This window comes from Apodemus sylvaticus, chromosome 6, assembly GCF_947179515.1.
Source record: "Apodemus sylvaticus chromosome 6, mApoSyl1.1, whole genome shotgun sequence".
NCBI classification, from domain to species: Eukaryota; Metazoa; Chordata; class Mammalia; order Rodentia; family Muridae; genus Apodemus; species Apodemus sylvaticus.
The window spans coordinates 1,918,755-1,937,191 of record NC_067477.1 but is presented as its reverse complement, the minus strand read 5'-3'; the positions used below and the strand labels follow the sequence as shown (position 1 = coordinate 1,937,191).

Below are 18,437 nucleotides of genomic sequence, written 5' to 3'. Positions count from 1 at the left end.
CATGCTCGTGGATTGGCAGGAGTAATATAGTTAAAATTGGCCATCTTGCCAAAGGCAATCTAGAGATTCAATGCCATCCCCATAAAAATCCCAACCCAGTTTTTCATAGAGTTAGAAAGAGCAATTCTCAAATTCATCTGGAATAACAAAAAACCAAGGATAGCTAAAACTATTCTCAACAGTAAAAGAACTTCAGGGGGATTCAATATCCCAGACTTTAAACTCTACTACAGAGCAGTAGTGATAAAAACTACATGGTATTGGTACAATGTCAGGCAAGAGGATCAGTGGAATAGGATTGACCCAGAAATGAACCCACAGACCTATGGTCACTCGATCTTCGACAAAGGAGGTGAAAGCATCCAGTGGAAAAAAGATAGTCTTTTCATCAAATGGTGCTGGTTCAATTGGAGGTCAGCATGCAGAAGAATGCCAATCGATCCATTCTTATCTCCTTGTACTAAGCTCAACTCCAAATGGATCAAGGACCTCCACATAAAACCTGACACACTGAAACTAATAGAAAAGAAACTGGGGAAGACCCTTGAAGACATGGGCACAGGGGAAAAGTTCCTGAATAAAACACCAATAGCTTATGCTTTCAGATCAAGAATTGACAAATGGGACCTCATAAAACTACAAAGTTTCTGTAAGGCAAAGGATACTGTCAAAAGGACAAAACATCAACCAACAAATTGGGAAAGGATCTTCACCAACCCTAAATCCGACAGAAGGCTAATATCTAATATATACAAAGAACTCAAGAAAGTAGAACCCAGAGAACCAAATAACCCCATTAAAAAATGGGGTACTGGGCTAAACAAAGAATTTTCACATGAAGAACTTCAGAGAGCTGAGAAACACCTTAAGAAATGTTCAACATCATTAATCATTAGGGAAATGCAAATCAAAACAACCCTGAGATTTCACCTCACACCAGTCAGAATGGCTAAGGTCAAAAACTCAGGAGACAGCAGGTGTTGGTGAGGATGTGGAGAAAGAGGAACACTCCTCCACTGCTGGTGGGATTGCAAGATGGTGCAACCACTTTGGAAATCAGTCTGTCGGTTCCTAAGAAAACTGGGCATGACACTTCCTGAGGACCCTGTTATATCACTCCTGGGCATATATACAGAGGATTCTTCAGCATGCAATAATGTTCATAGCAGCCCTATTTGTAGTAGCCAGAAGCTGGAAAGAACCCAGGTGTCCTTCAACAGAGGAATGGATACAAAAACTGTGGTATATTTACACAATGGAGTACTATTCAGCCATTAGAAACAATGAATTCATGAAATTCTTAGACAAATGGATGGAGCTGGAGAACATCATACTAAGTGAGGTAACCCAGTCTCAAAAGATCAATCATGGCATGCACTCACTGATAAGTGGATATTAGCCTAGAAACTTTGAATACCCAAGACATAATCCACATATTAAATGATGTCCAAAAAGAATGGAGAAGTGGCCCCTGGTTCTGGAAAGACTCAGTGCAAGCGTATAGGGGAATTCCAGAACAGGGAAGCAGGAAGGGGTAGATGGAGGAACGGGGGGAGGGAAGAGAGCTTATGGGACTTGCAGGGAGTGGGGACCCAGAAAAGGGGAAATCATTTGAAATGTAAATAAAAAAATATATCAATTAAAAAAATTCTATTTGTTTCTCCAAGGGGGGGGGGGGGAAACTGGGTACTCAGTATTATTACCTCAGTGGTAGAGAATATGCCAGGTAAGGCCCAATTCAATCTCTACCAACACACACACACACACACACACACACACACACACACACACACATACACACACACACACACACACACACACACACACACACACACACACACACGCATGCACGCACTCATGCACACACTCAACAAAATCTTGGCCTGGAATAGATGTCAGCAATAGAGTGCTTGTCTACTATGTTTGAGGCTTTGAGTTTGATGCTCAACACTGCAAAGTAGAACAAAACAAAAAACTCCTACAGATAACCTAAGAGCGAGATAAGCAAAGTTTATGAAGAACAAAATTGATCCCCAATGAGTACAGAAGCTTCTTCTGTACCAGCTATGGAATCTCACATGTAATGTGAGACACGAAATACATGTTGTTTACTGTAAGAAGTTAAGATCATCATCCCTGTTAACTGAGCTCTCCCAAGAGGACCTAAAGAACATGAATTCTATGCATATAATTCTTATAATCACTAGGTTTTCTTAAAGTCATTTTTAAACATTATTTTCTTCAGAGAATGACATTTTCATCTTTTAAAAACATGACTTAATATTTTAATAAAGAGCATTAGGAAAAGTGAAACATATTATCTGGCATGTTATATAACTAGTAATGAAAATGAAATACAAAACTCATTTATATTCTTATAAGTTTTAGAATGATTCTTAAAATTTACTCAAAGTTTGTGTATGCATGTTTGTGTATATAGCTAAATTTACTAGCCTTAAATTTCCAATCAAAACAAAACTTCAAAGTCACAAAATGTATTTTGTATTCTAACTTCCTATTTGGTATATGCACTTGACCACAGTGCCAGCAGGGGTGGGGGGGGTGGGGGATAGGGTGGGGTGGGGGGGTGGAATCCTCTGCTAAAGACCCAGGGATCCATATCTCACTAATAGATTACAGTATCTCCATTACAGTGGCATACAGTACCCTTAGCTGCAGGGTACAAGCTTGTTTATGTACCAGTCCTGTATGGGCTTTTCTCTACTTGCTAACTTTCTATCTGTATAGCCTCAGCCGTGAGGACTAATCTCTGACAGCTCTGCTTTCTTGGAAGTTCTAGAAAGTGAAGGCCCCATCATTGCCTTCTCTACAGGCCTGTGAGATGGGTAAACATGAGTCCTTAAACATGAGAAACAGTGAGTTAAATCTGCAAATAACCACAGGAATCAAACACTGTAATATTCAGCCAACACAGAAAAACAGTCAGTGGTAAGAAAATTTCTAGAGCCACTGGGCTGAGATTCTGGGCCCGTCATTTACTCTGTGGCCTTGAGCATCTTATTTCATTCTAGACTTTAGCTTTTACACCTGAGAGGAGGAATGGAAACAATATTTACCTTCCACTGAGCTCTAAAGATTATTGTGTCAGACACTGCACTATAAACACCCAGTAAATGTCAGACAAAATATAAACCAGCTAAAGTGTACCCTCTTAATACTTTTATTCCTGAATGAAAACGGAGATTTCCTTCCCTATTAGAGGCTTCATAATAGGGAGTTCATAAGGACAACATCAAGCTGCACAGCATTGATGTATATCTATCTGCTGACTGGTATGGTCTACCAGTGAGGAGTACACAAAATGACTAAGTTTACCAAGGGCTTACTAAAACCATTGTACCTGCCTTATCGTTAAAAAAAGACACACAGTAGCATTCTAATGAAGACAAATGAGAGAATTTCTAGAAATAATATAGAATGCTTTAACTTTGTAAACATAAAATCACAAACATACTGTCATTTATAGAAGGCCAACTGTTTAAATATCCAATGGTTCACATACAAACTAGATAGCTGGGAAAGCCCATCAGACTTATAAATCACTCAATGTGGGACTCCTAAATCAATCCAGTTAGTACTTAAGAATTATACTCATCTAAATCATCCCTCTTTTCTCTTCAATTCCCTGGAGTATATCTCCTTATCCGAACCTGAACAGTGGTCATGGCTCCAGCCCCACACCAGGTACAGGCAGTCACTTACCACAGCACAGATCACTATCTAGCTCCTATTTGCCTGTGCATAAGCAGCTATGCTTCTATAAACAAAAAGCTATGGTGACTGGACTCAGTATTTATAAACCCACACTGAACCTCTTTGACAGGCTACATTAAGAATTCTATATAATTTCAGAGGGACAGAACATGTTTTCCATTTCTCCTAAAACTCCCATCATCTGGAATTACCAAAATAGATAAATTATATATGTGTGTATGCATACATATAGGTATGTATGTGTATGTATGTGATATATTCCCTTTATTAAGTACTACTTTCTATAATGTTCATGTATTCTCATTCCTCCTGTTCTAAGGACCCTATTCTCCTAAGAAATCAGTTCTCTCCACCTGTGTATTTTCTCTTAGTTCAGAACCAAGATAACAAACACTAAAAACAATGCTTACTGGAGGTAGAAGGTATATTACATACATACATATATGTATGTATGTATATATGTATATGTATGTATGTACAACCTACATGAAATGCATAATTCTAAATGCATTATTATTCCTTAATCTATGTATACATTTTACACATAAAAGTTACTACTTGAAGCCAGGTATGCTAGTACATGCCTTTAATGCCAGCAACTCAAAAGGCAGAGGCGGGAGGATCCCTGATTTCAAGCCAGCCTAATTAATCCACATAAATTCTAGGGTTAAACATGTAGTGAGACCCAATCTCAAAACCAATACAAGTGTGCACGTGCGCGCGCGCGCGCGCGCGCGCACACACACACAATTTTAATTGAAATTCCATACTACATGTCGATGTATAACTACAAATGGTATTCTTTCTCCTCCTGACCTGAACATATACACAATCTTAATTGAAATCCAAACTACATGTGGATGTACAACTAGAAATGCTTTTCTTCCTCCTCTTGATCTGAAATCTTATCTTTTATCCATCTTCATTCCTACCCAAAATAATGTAAGTGGAACTGATTCTACTTTCTTATGGGTTTCTAGAGCCTTCATTCATTGCTTTTAAAAGCAAGTACTACATGGTATTATAATTACACATGTGTTGCAGTCCAAATGTTAAAAATAAAAAATATATTTCTCAGTGCCCATTAGAGACACACAAAAGCAGAAAGAAAATCTTGGGTTTTGATCTAATTCTTGCCATTTCTTTAATATCAATAATATTTTTCATAATAACCATTTACTTCATCATCACAATCACTGTCCCTTCATGACTATAAGTTACTCTGACAACACCTTTTAACTAGGCTCCTGGCTTCTCTGCTATACGTTCTTGTTTGTGACAACTTAGAACCGGTACTTGTTATCCCAGCTCAGCCTCCTACCTAAACTCTGTGATTATAGGAACGTGCTACAGGTTTCCTACTAGAGAAATACTCCAATAAATATAATTTGAAACACAAACATCTTCTAACAACTTCTGAAGTGAGTTGGGGGCAGGCTGCTGTGTGTACCCTAAAACCATTCTATAGCAGGTCTATTGTTCTATAGAGTACACAAAAGAGATTACTGCGCTTGTGTGTTAGCTATAAACCTCCCTATAAGGGCTTTATGCTTTTCCAATTTTCAGCCCCAGTAAGCTTTTCCAAGTTCAGTGTCTTGACTCAAGATACCCTCTTCACCTCTCCACTCCCTTAGGCTCAAAGTCCACTTTGCAGTCCAATCACTGAGGCCTGTTTAAAGTCCTAAGCATAGAGTGCTTTACCTACACACTTCACTTCCCCAAACTCACCAGTCTCTGAACTCTCATGCTACTTTCTATGCTTCAAAATCCAGTACTTAAAAGTACAAACTTTTTCAGGCAGTTGCAGATTCATACAAGTGTATCATGTACTTAGCCATATGTCCCTAACACAAGCATCCTTTCAAGATAGGTGAATATTTCTAGGGTAAAGCTAAGAAAAGAGCAGGCATTTACTTCTTATTACAAGAAAGTACGTGGCTTCTGGTATGCTTGTGGATATACCTATTCTAGTATCCTTGGTTGTACTTTACCAAAGCGTTCTGATCTCTGTTTTTACAAATTTCACTTAAGATGTATAACTCATAAAAATAAAAATATTGACAACCAAAGTAATGTCTCCCCACTTGACTATTTTACATTCTTCTAGTGAACGGTACTCCATAGAGATTTTACCATGTTACTTCCTTACACAAATAGTTTTAATTATAATATAAAAGCCCTTCTTAAACATGTTATCTGGTCTCATGTGTGTAACACTTTGAAGTAGAGAAGGGACATGTTTTCCTAGTAACAGCTAATGGAACCATTAATGGAGGGTAGCATCTGAGCAAAATCTAAGTTTTAATTCCTAGTCTTGTTACCTGTGTCTGCAGTAACCAAAAATAAACACACTACTGGAGCTCATATCTCCCTAATCAAGCTTATTACCATCCCTGAGGGAAATGAAACTTCATATATTTGAATTACCATTCTTTTTCCTTACTCAAAATGTCCTTTGGTCTGAATATTTAAAAATACTTCCCTAGTAGCTATTTTGAGCCTAAAAACAACAAACAAAACAAAAGCTCCCACACATTTTGGGTCTGTATACTCCATGGGTTAAGCAAACAAACTTAAAGCTGGGAGTGCTTTAAGGAATTATGGCTCAATTAGTATCCTGCATTTCCATCTGTTCTTCTGATTTACTTAGGGAAGAGCAATCACACTGTTCATACTGAAGTGGTAACATCAAACAACTATAGTTAAAGATAAAAGAATCTTAACTACAAATTCAGTGTTGGACACTAAAAACGCATATAAAGATATTAATGCTTTCTCATTCATCAAATAAAGGAGTAAGTAGTAGGAAACTAATACTAAGAATTCTAAATGTAACAGAGAGCAGAAACATACTTGTGAACTAAACTAATACACTGCATAATAGAGTTGACCTTATATCACTTCTATAATAAATGTAATGTCACCCTAACCATCCTCCATTCCTGGTTATATGACCATATAAGTTTAAGAGCTATTGTGTGCTCTGGCCATAGGTTAAACAGACATATCCAATATAGGACCAGAAATTCAAAAACCCATGTTCTTAGGTTTTAGAATTAGATCCAATCAAACTTTCTAATTGGCATAAGCAATTCTTCCATAGTCTACAATCTCTAACAGATGGGTAATCCAGCCTTTAATGATAAAAGATAACTACCTAAGAAACAAATCATCCCATTAGTGTACAGCTCTGTCTCATTCCTGCCCCTCCTTTCCTCTGTAAATATGTAACACAAACATACTCTGTTTCCCAGGGTCAGAACAGAACTATTTCCACTTTAAAGACTGAAGACAGTATCATACCTCCTCTTGTTTCTATTTAACAGTAAAGATCCTCACTCTGATTATTGCTAGTATTAAGTATTTTCTACTCTTCACCCCAGAAATTCTTGCCATAATCACCAGCTTATTACTAACACAATGAAAATGTGCCACCCAGGACTACACACAGCAGTGGAGCAGCAGTCAGACAAACACAAGGAATACAAACAAAGCTTTAATCTCAACCCACATTAAGCCAGTAAGTTCCATTTGCCCTAGTCCTGCTGCCAAAGTCAGGCTTTTCATCCTGTGGGTACATAATTCCCCCTACTTTAAGTGGAGTATCTTACCTGCTTTGCCCATCTCCCCAGCCATGATTCCAGTCTATTAAAAGCACTCTGAATCTCAGTTCTATCTCCTGTCATACTGGTATCATCTCTCAGTCTTTTCTCATTTGTGAATGCAATTGATAAGACCATTCCTTCAGCTCAGTACTTAAAGGGTAATGGGGGGGGGGGGGGGACACAAGAGTTACATTGTATCAAGGATAGAATCTCATACTAAAGCATTAGACACTGCTATTAAGTATATTTTTTTCATCCAATTGTGTACCCAACTGTAAGTCTTTGAGAAGGTATGACCAGAAATGTTAGTATGACAGTACACACCTGTATTCCCAGCACTTTGAGGTAGAAGGCAGGAGATCAAGAATTTAAGGCCAGGGCTGGCAATGGGTAAGAAGATAAAAGTACTTGCCACCAAGTCTAATGACATGAGTTCTATTCCTATAACCCAAATCTGAGGAGAGAACTGCCCTCTGGTCTCAGCATGTGCTATACTCCCTCCTCATAAACAAAACTTCTAAATGTAATTAAAAAATTTTTTAATACCACCTTCCACTCCATAGCCAATTGCAGAACAGCAACTGGATTGCATGACCCTATCTCCAAACACATAAAATAAAGCAAAGGAACATCATTGACATACTCCTTTGTGGCTACCTGACACTTCTACAATAGGCTCAAATTGTAAACCATTAATATGGCCACTTGAGGCCTCTATGAGAGGTACAGGATTAGGAATGAAAACAAAGCAGCATGACACTTTAAGAAAAATGCTGGGGTGGGGCCTGTGATTGGGATATAATGTGAATAAAAATAAATAAATTAAAAAAGAATGCTGGCAAAGCAAAAAACACATACTAATATCAAGTTTTAAAAATACCTTCTACAGTTGGTAAGGCTAAGGAAAACTGTGCAATATAAAGAGAGGTCTGAAACAAGATACCTTTTTTCAATAGCCTTATCCTTGCAGACTTTTGTCTGTTATGTAGTAGTCCTAGAATCAAACATGACACGAAATTACCACTCCCCCATTGATTGGCAGAAGATATATGTTTTTAAAGAAATTAAAGCTCAGTGAGACAATTGGTAGGATGGACACAATACCCACCCATAAAATGGTACTGTGGCTAATATTATAAACACAAAATCAGCACCTAATGCATATGAGATACAGTAAATGCTTGCTTTCTCCTCCACAGGAAACACTTTTAAAAAATGTACATATATGATGTGCACAACCATGGCATACTAGTCCAGGGAGGCTTGGTAAAAGGATGATGTCAGCCTGGACTTTCTAGTGAGTTTAAGGCCAGCCAGAGCTACATAGCAAGATACTTTTGCCTTTTTTCTTTAAACCCATTTCTAGCTATTGTTTCATAAATAAATAAATAAATAAATAAATAAACAAACGAATGAATGTATGCCATTGGCCCAAGGATCATACATAGAATTTACTAATATCATTAGATACAGACTTTTACTTCTATTTTTATTTTTTTTTTGAGATAGGGTCTCTGTGTAGTCCAAGTTGTGGTGAAATTAATTATGCAGGCTAGGCTAGCCTCAAATTCATGGCAACTCTCCTGCCCATGCCTCTCTTGAATGCTAAGACTATTGGTACAAGACACCCTACCCACTTAAACTTAGTCTTTCAAAATGAGAAAAATAATAACACCTGGGTCCTACCATTAAGTTCAGTAACAACAGACCTAGAGAGCTGTATTTTTCAACACTATTGTATTTAATATGGATATTCAGGCGAGACAGGGACAGTCTATCTGTGGGAAGACAAATAAGATAATTCTAATTCTCTAATTCTAATCCTAAATTCAGTTTTATTTTCTCACATGTTAATAAAAGATTTGGATAAGCTAGAAATAAGGTAGAAAAACAGCCCTAACCTGAGTGGAAGTCAAGATGATGAGCTCTGCCACAAGACACATGTCATTCAACCCTTCTGAGTTTGTTCATTTTTAAATTGAGCTAAGGAATGAGGGTAGGAGAGAAAAACTTGAGTGTGTGTGTGTATACATATACATACACATATTTGGGTTTTTGAGACAGGGTTTCCCTGTGTAACAGAGTTCTGGCTGTCCTGGAACTTGCTTTGTAGATGAGGTTGGCCTCAAACTCATAAAGATCCATCCACCTGCCTCTGCCTCCTTAGTGCTGGGATTAAAGGTGTGCTCTTCAATGTCCAGCTTTAAGTATATCTTAAGTTGGCTTAGTAATTCTAATTTCATTAAATTTTCGTCTCACCATGTACAATTTCCTTTGACAATATTTGCTTAATCCCTCAGCAGCACACATTACGTTCATCCCAGATCAAAAGAGCATACATGTCTATGTCAGTGCTTTATGAGTCAGTCCCAGGTACTCACTGAAGCACTGGAGAGCCTAACCCGTATCTCCGTCTTTACTCAGAACAGTAAAACAAACTTTCATAGCAATATGAAAAGGTCACAGCTGTAAGCTATAACCTCCAAGGTCTTTTCCAACTAAAAAGCTATCAGTTGGCAAATCAGCTATTTCTGCAAGATCTACCCATGGCATCTTCCCTAGCTTCCTTTCCAATCATGCTTTCTTTTCTATTTTCTCTTCACTCTGTCTTAATGCTTGTCCCAATCCTTAAGTATTTCTTATGTACTCTCTAAATTAGAAACTGATAACCAGCCAGAACCCTTGAACCTTAGCATTTCTGAAAGATGGATCACAAGGGCAAGACCATCTGGGCTTAATGTGACTATGAACCCAGCATCATATTCACATAGTCAGGGAGGTCCTGTCATTTAAAAAGACAAAACAAACAATTTGAAAAGGACATAAGTGTTCTTCCTTTGCCCTTCAACCCCACATAAAAGATGTTGCTTAGGGTTAGTACTGCTGTGATGAAATACCAGACCAAAAACAATTTAGGAAGGAAAGAGCTTATTTTGGCTTATATTTTGAGTCACAATCCACTAAGGAAAGCCAAGGCAAGAACTCAAACTTGAAGGTAGGAACTAATGCAGAGGCCATGGAGGAGTGCTGCTTACTAGCTTGCTCCCCATGGCTTGCTCAGTCTGCTTTCTTATGGAACCAGGACCACAAAACCAGGGATGGTGCCACCCACAGTGGGCTAAGCTCTCCTACATCAATGACTAAGAAAATGCCCTACAGACTTAAGTACAACCCAACCTTATAAAGGCATTTTTCTCATTTGAAGTTCCCTCCTCTCAGATGACTAACCTGTGTCAGGTGGACATAAAGCAAACCAGCACAGATGTCCTTTAAAAATTAATGTGGCTTTATATGGTACTTTTTATCTTCTATGAAAAAAAAGTTTCTGAAGGCTAAAGTGAAACTGGTAGTCAAGAACCTAAACTTAAGTCCCTTATGATGAAGTCCAATCTATTGACCCAGTATTAGAAGATTTTATCGAAAAGGTAACAGAAAGAACTGACTCATCTGAAAAGGAAATAACCAAACACATGTGTGAGGATCATATATATAAGAGTGATTTTCAGGTGCCCAAAAAGGGAAATCCAAACCAATACAGCATATACAACAAAGAAAAACACTATCTAGGTTAAATATCAAGCCAATTTTCTACTTTAGTAATTTGGAAGAAAGGGCAAATGCTAAAAAAGTTGGTTCCCTCTAAGTTACATTTGAACTTTTAAGTTAAATGTAAGCTTCATGTTCTCTGGTTCCCATTTTTAAACAGTCATTAAGAACTAGCACTTTCATTCCTGGCTTCAAACTATATCCCCAGGTTTTAGACTTAAATTTCCTATAGAAAGTAAAGGAATTATGTAAGAGGCAAGTTCTTGAATAGTCAGCAACATCTTATCAAGTGTCAACCTCCTTTATGAGAAACCTAGCATAAAAATTTAATTTTGACTGAAACTGACAAACAGCCACTTAATCACACATAAGAACTATGGCATGATAGTGTGGACCACTGCGGGTTAATTACTGAGATAGAAACAAGATTCCCACTAATTCTCATTTATAAAAAGATCTAATTCCTGGAGACCAGAGGGCACTGAAAGAATACTGGCAGAACTTTTATTCTTACTTAGTTAAAACAGAACTCAAGAACCCTGCCTACCTCTGCTACCCACACTGGGATTAAAGGCACAAACCACCACATCTGGCTGAAATAGAAGTCAATAAACACAGTTGTTATCCCTCAAATTCTTCTTCCCAATAAGAAAATGAAGTACGCAGAGGGTACAACTATCTAATTATGACTAGACTCCTAACTAACTAGATGATATATGCTGAGTCTAGAAATCAGGATTTTCAGATGAGGCCAGAGCGAAGAAAACTACTTTCCTGAATATATTACCAAAGAAAAATAGATGTCATTTCATAAAAGTATGAAATTTCCAGCTTAAAAAATTTGGGTTCATCTGACTGCCTTGTATGATTCTTCCTCTGCTGTCTGTATCATGCAGATCTCCTCTACTTCCTGAAAAGGCAAAATGAACCTGGACCATAAAATAATTTTAAGCCTTGTTCATGAGCTAGCCATTATTCTATCAGAGGTAATTACCAATTTTTCCAAGCTCTGATATTTTTCATGAGCCTATTTTCACTTATATGTAGAAACTAAAACATTCTTTAAAAAAATAAGAAAAGAAAAAAGAGGAGGGCAGGGATGCAGCTCAGCATGTATGAAACTGAGTTTGATCCCCAGTACCCTATAAATCAGGCATGGTGGTGCAGCACTGGAGAGGTAGAATTAAGAGGATTAGGAAGGATTTCAAGCTCTGCCTCAACTACCTAGTGAGTATGAAGGCCATCCTGGACCATGTGAAACTGTCTGAAAAGGAAAGTGAAGGTAGAGACTAAAACACTGGATACTAGAATGAGGAAATAGTTGGGAAGAAGGAAAGTAGGTGTGGTTACTTAACCAGGAGCAATGTCTAATACTCAACTACAACACAGTAGGATAGCTGTGGTTGACAGTAATTGAGTAGCAAACAGAATTTTGAATGTTCCCAAGACAAACAAATTGACAAATGTCTAAGGTGATGACATAGGCATCTTGATCATATCATTGCACTGTGTAGTGTACTGAAATATCACACTGTACCCTACAATTATGTACATGAATTATGTATCAATTAAAAGTAAAATAACATTCTTAAAGCCTGTGAATATTAACAGTGAATATCTTCCCATAAATTCAACACCGCTACTCTGGAAGGAAAATATAAAATAACAGAATTTGGGGACCCCAAGTATTAACTCAAAACTAGGGCTCACTTATAAAGGGATGTAGGCAAGTGATCTCCCTCATTTTAAAAAAGTGCTTAGAGTTCCACTTCTGGTATATTTTAAATGTAAAAACAAAAGAAATTAATGAAAACAAAGCAATTTCACTAGCTTCATTATAAGCACTCTAGGGCATTGCTCCCATGTTACAAACCTTCAAAGAATACTGTCAAGTACCTGTTTGTTAGATAATGGTATAAAACTGCTAACAGCTAAGCTTAAATTCACTGAACTTAAATCAGTCTATTTCTGCGCTCTCGCTCTCTCTCTCTCTCTCTGTATGTATGTATGTATGTATGTATGTATGTATGTATGTCTCTTTAAAGTACCAAACAAAATTTTAAATAGTTGGATTTCAGTGGGGAGGAAATTCTTCATATGTCAAGTTTTCCTTATACACTTAAGTGGATCTCTTAAGCTATGTGAACTCTTAAAAAATGTGCCCATGAAAATATAAGAATAACATGTCTAGTGGGAGTGTTTGGAATAGTCACTGGGGTATGGGGAGTGAGGGGACTAAAATGGCATATGTGCCAATAAAACATGCTCTGGGGCACATATGAATTGGCTTAGCACCAACCGGCTTCCACATTCTGCCTTCTGACTGATTCACTGTTGATTAGACCCTTAATTCCCAAACTTTATGGACTTTAAGAATCACTTGGAAAATCTAAAAAGCAAATTATTTTACTATTCTACATCTGCCCCCAAATTTTACTCCTAGAAACTGCATCTTACATTATTTATGATGCAACATTCCAAGAGTTGGGGTAGGGTCAGAATATTGAATTATCTTCAGTTAGTAAGAGGAAAGAAACCTCTGGATTGCAAGATATTAATTAGAGAGCAGAAAAACTGAGCATTTCTAATATAGATTATAAATTACTCAATGCTATGAACCACAATTCAGTAATGTTTAGCAGGCAAGATGAAATGTAAATAATTTCTACTTTGACAATGCAAAGTATTATTCAAATCACCAGAACCAGACACTGTTCTGAAATCTTTAGATAGCATTAATGTTTAGTATGAGCAGAAACAGAACCATCGCTTACACACTTGGGTACTAAAAGTGTTAGGGGAAGCAATCACACTCAGTATACTGGCTATATACGCTGTCAACATAAGAGCTACTAGCTAAATGTGACTGCTTAAATAAAACTCAAAATTCAATTCCTCAGGCCATTTTCACCATGCTTTATGTGCTTGATCACTCCATAATTAGTGGATAACACCAGATAGGACAGAGATGCCACATCTCAAACATCACACAACATTCTATTGGGTGGTGTTGGTCTAGAGGTATTTGGGTTCTCCTGAATGAACAGGCTCTTTATGGATATGTAATATTACAAGCACTCATCAGGTTGAATTATTAACTGTGAAGAACCTTATCTTAATTTCTCTGCATCTTATTTCAAGATAGCTCATTCAAAAAGGACAAGCATACTCAAATTATCAAAATAGAAAATTTAAGTTAATAAAACACGAAAACAAAGGTACTAAATTCATAGCCAGTTTTCACTAAGTCAGAATCAATGACGTCTAAGTATTGGTAAAATAAGACCACTCCCCAAACAGATTATACTACTTAATGGAACTAGGTTTTTTAAGTACTTTAGAAGTTATCTAATTATATTGATAAGAAATAGCAACTGCTTTTATAGCTTGTTTAAAACAAAATGGCCACAGTTAGTTCAAATTAATGACATTTTGCTATCTATATTTTTAATTGCTTCCTACCAACTTCACACTAGACACATTCAGATAATATAAGGACAAATAGAATTTTCCTTAAGTATTATATACCAAAGTCACAATCCTGAATGTAGCATTTCTAAATGCAGTTTTTTTTAATAAAAATGTTATGAAACAATTTGCAACTCTTAACTACAATGTATCTAGTTTAAAACTACTGTATATTAAAGCAAAAATAAAAGACAAATGCAAAAAATGTAAGAAGGCCCAATTAAAAAGTCTCATTACACAGAATTAACATACTACAAACTTATAACCATATACCAATGCAAGTTAAACCAACTTTCTATCAAGAAGAGATGATGAGCTCATTTTCTCAAAGAGTTCAAGTGTACTCAGATATGATCTCTATAATTATGGTTCTAATTAAAAAATGATGCTTTATGAAATAATTTTTTACCCAACTCAACACACACAACTGTTAAAAGTTACAGAAATAAAGAGGTCACAGTGATAACTACATATGGCTGCTGGTATAATAGTCCAGTTTTTGATCCCTCTCCAAGTATACATATATCAGAGGTGTATCAAACCTAAAAGATAGCCCGGAGCAATAACTGTTACTAATCCCTCCTAATAATAGGTTAAAAAGACGGAGCTTACCTGCAACACTAGTGATTGTTACTGGAACTCCCTGAACTTGAACACCCGCAGCACCCAGGTTGGCAACGCTCACTGTCTGAAGGTTAGGCACTGATGCAAGCTGGGCAGTATTCAAAGTTATTGGCGCACCAGCAACAGCCACAGGAGCAATCTGAGCAAGAGTTGTGCCACCACTTGAAGACACTGGGGTGATGGTTAACTGCTGGGACAACCCAGCGTTCTGAACTTGCAAATTTGAAAGACTCTGAATATTCTGGACCTGGACAGTTTGCCAGCTGATTTGCCCTGAAGGTGTTAAAGTTGGAGCCCTGATAAGCACCTGAGTCGGGTTTACTGCTTGAAGTTGAACATTCTGCAAAGGCTGCTGCTGGATGGTCTGAATTGTCTGCCCTGACTGGAGTTGAAATGACTGTGGTGGGATAGCTTGAATAATCTGCTGCTGAGGCTGCTGGATCTGGATTTGCTGCAGGATAGGCTGGCCTACAATCTGTACTTGCTGAAGAGAATTTGACTGATCCTGTGCATTCTGAACCCCGTTGGACTGAAGTTGACTGGAACTCTGGGCTTCAGACTCAGTAGCAGCAGGTGTCTGTGGTTCTTCAATGGTGCGTTCAGAACTACTGGCTGATGTGCTTGCATACTGGCCCGTATCTGCTGAGCTCACTAATGTGTCACTGCTCGTCAAAGATGTTGATGCAGTGGTTGTGCAGGTTGTAGAGGAAGAGGGCGATTCAGGCATAGTACTGGCAGAAGCAGTGCTGGTGGTGGGCGTAGAAACTAACTGATTCCCATTGGAAGTCCCACTATCGGTAGTAGTAGTGGGCTGGCCGACTTGTCCAGTTCCTCCTCCAGCAGTCACGTTATTTATTACTGGCAAAGCTAAAGTCACTCCTCCAATGTTAATTGGTAGGGTTGTTACAACTTGAGCCTGAGTACCAGGAAGGGTCTGCAATTGCAATGGTATTGAAACACCAGGTCTAATTTGTACTGGAACTGTCTGATTTGCCAGGTTTTGAGCAAGGATATTCCCAGAAGCCGTCCTGTTAGCAGCCGTGAGGATAGCTTGATTATTACCTGCAGAAATGAGCTGAATTTGACCCTGCAAATCCTGTAGAGATGAACTACTAGTTGGATTGATTTGAATTTGCTGACCTTCCACTGTCTGAAGTTGGGGGATCACTTGGTACTGCACACTACCACTTGGATTCTGTACTTGTATGACTTGAAATTGATTAGGGGTGGAAGGATTACCTGATTTAGTTTTTGTAGGAGAGGAACTCCCGTTATTACTGCTGGAAGAACTAGACGAACTAGAAGCTGGCTGAGAAACGTTATTTTCTTTTGAAGCAGGAGGAGTGGAGGCAACAAGTTGCCAAGCGTTTCCAGCAAGCTGCGTTGTCACCAGTTCTAGCTGCTGTGGTTGATTCTGAAGTTGCACCAATCCTTGGCTTGGATCTATAATAATCTGCTGTTGTCCAGTTGCTTGATTTTCACCAGGAGTCCCTATTTTGCTGCAAGTAGCTGCCAGTAAAGCCAGAGGAGAGGGCTGAGAGTCCTACCCAAAATGGGAGGGGAAAGGAGAGGGAGGGGAAAAAAGTGGGCGGTTTTAGTGGAAGACAGCAGTCGGGAGGGGGTTATTTATTTTGAGAGCTCTAAGTATCAGAACACACTCAATAGGCAGCAGAATTAAAAAGGAAATATGAACAAAAGCAGGTGATAGAAGCTATATGAATAAAAAGGTAAAGTCCTGTTACATAAAGTTTAAATAAAATAGAATTTTCTGGTAAACTTTTCTTAAAGTGTTATTCTTCTAAACTCAAAATGCCCTTGGGAAAATAGACACCGTTTTTCTAACAGTCTGAATTCCTGATGTAATATAAACATCGTTATAGCCTCAACTATGGGAAATCTTCATGAATTTACGATTTAAGTTCCTCACTCAGAAAGATGCTTTTTGAATGGATAAACATTTTTATTCTGTTCTTTACTTCTGGGTACTTAAAGAGCATAACTCCCTCTCTTCCCTAAAGCTTTGTGCTGAATTTTCTTTTAATGTTTGCTTTTACCTGGGAGCCTGAGGTTTTGGGTTTTTTATTGTTATTCTCTGGCTCAGAGGTTTTCCCTCCTTCTGTAGCCATCGCCGCTGCCGCCTCCTCCTCCTCCTCCTTCTTCTGATCTGCAACAACCCCCACCACCACCAACACACACGACAACAGGTTATTAGGATTATTATTATTCGTTCTCCTCCCTTCTTCCCCCTCCCTCCTCCTGAACATTAATCTCCGTAAACCCGCGATCCGAGCACACCGGCAGGGGGTGGGGGAGAAGGAGGGAAGGGAGGAGGGGGCTCTCACGAAACGTGGTTTGAAACCCGACCCATAGGCTCCAGAGCAACACCCAGAAGGAGGTTGTTCTAGCTCAGACATTAAGACAAAACACAGCCCTCCTTCCCTCCCCCTGGTTCCCTCCCGCCCTCTCCTCCTCCCCTTCCAGCATCTCGGCGGCCCCGGGGGAGGGGGAAGCGAGCAGGGTCTGGGGAGGGAGGGACGAAGGGAGGCGGTGAAGGAGACCGAGGGGGGTGGAGAATACGTACCGCTCATCCCGCATTAACAGGACAAACCCTCTCAGAGACACTGGGATAGAGGTGGGTGGGGGTGGGGGCGAGGCGGGAGGAGAGGCCGGTCCCGCCCGCCCGCGGTGGCTCGGAGGAGGCTGTAGCTGGCACAGGCTCTGCCTCTTTTTCCGCGAATGGCCGCCGCTGGGCTGTGGCGTAGCAGCTCCTCTCTCCGCCCGAGCCCGGCTGACTCGCCCTTGATTGACAGCAGCGGCGCGCGGCGAGGGCGGCGGCGCGGGCCGGGGGCGGAGCCAGGGCGGCGCGAGCGCAGCAACTCCCCACCCCCCTCGGCCTGCCTCCACCGGCGCCGCCGACTCTCCACCCCTTCCCCCAGCGGATTGGCCGCCGACCTGCCGGGGCCGGGGCGCTGGGGCCGCCCTTTCTCCTCCCCTTTGCCCAGCTGGTGCTCGCCGCTGTTAGGCTTCTGCCTTCTCGGCCCGCTGAGCGTGCCCTCTCGGTGAGCTAGGTGCGGTTTGCTGATGGCAGGCCCTTCATACAGCCAAACTTGTTGTCTCAGGATATCCCGCCCCCTACTCAGTTCCCGGCGCCCTCCACTCAAAAACGCGCCGCAGCATCTTACGAGGGGCCGCGGAAGAAAGACATGGAACTAGGCTTAAGGGAGAGGAGCGGAGCGAGCGCAGGGAAGTGTGAACTCCCCGCGATCCCGAGGTCTGAGTGGACTGCCAGCTGCCCCCTCGGCGTGAGCATGGCTTTCCTAAGGCGCATCCGGACCCGGGCGCCCTTTTTTCCTGGCTCGGCTCTCATTGGATGAGGCCGCTGACGCGCAGTGAGTCGTGGGAGGAGGTGGGCAGGCCCCTGCCGCAAAGGCTTTCGGGTCTTGTAGTTTCTGACGACTA

General features: G+C 39.9%; 1 protein-coding gene across 2 annotated transcripts in view; it reads right to left on the bottom strand.

Moving 5' to 3' along the window:
* Sp4 (Sp4 transcription factor) overlaps positions 1 to 17,834 on the bottom strand; it is a 63,333-nt gene extending 45,499 nt beyond the window's left edge. Inside the window, exons 1-3 of one of the 2 annotated variants that reach the window (XM_052184824.1) lie at positions 17,560 to 17,834; positions 17,033 to 17,137; positions 14,967 to 16,521 (exon numbers count right to left, since the gene is read on the bottom strand). In XM_052184824.1, the coding sequence (XP_052040784.1) occupies positions 14,967 to 16,521; positions 17,033 to 17,104 (1,627 nt within the window). In that variant the 5' untranslated portion in view covers positions 17,105 to 17,137; positions 17,560 to 17,834. Of the gene's footprint in view, positions 1 to 14,966; positions 16,522 to 17,032; positions 17,143 to 17,559 lie in introns of both variants that reach the window. The other variant, XM_052184823.1, reaches the window with a different exon arrangement.
* Positions 17,835 to 18,437: the final 603 nt, after the last annotated feature.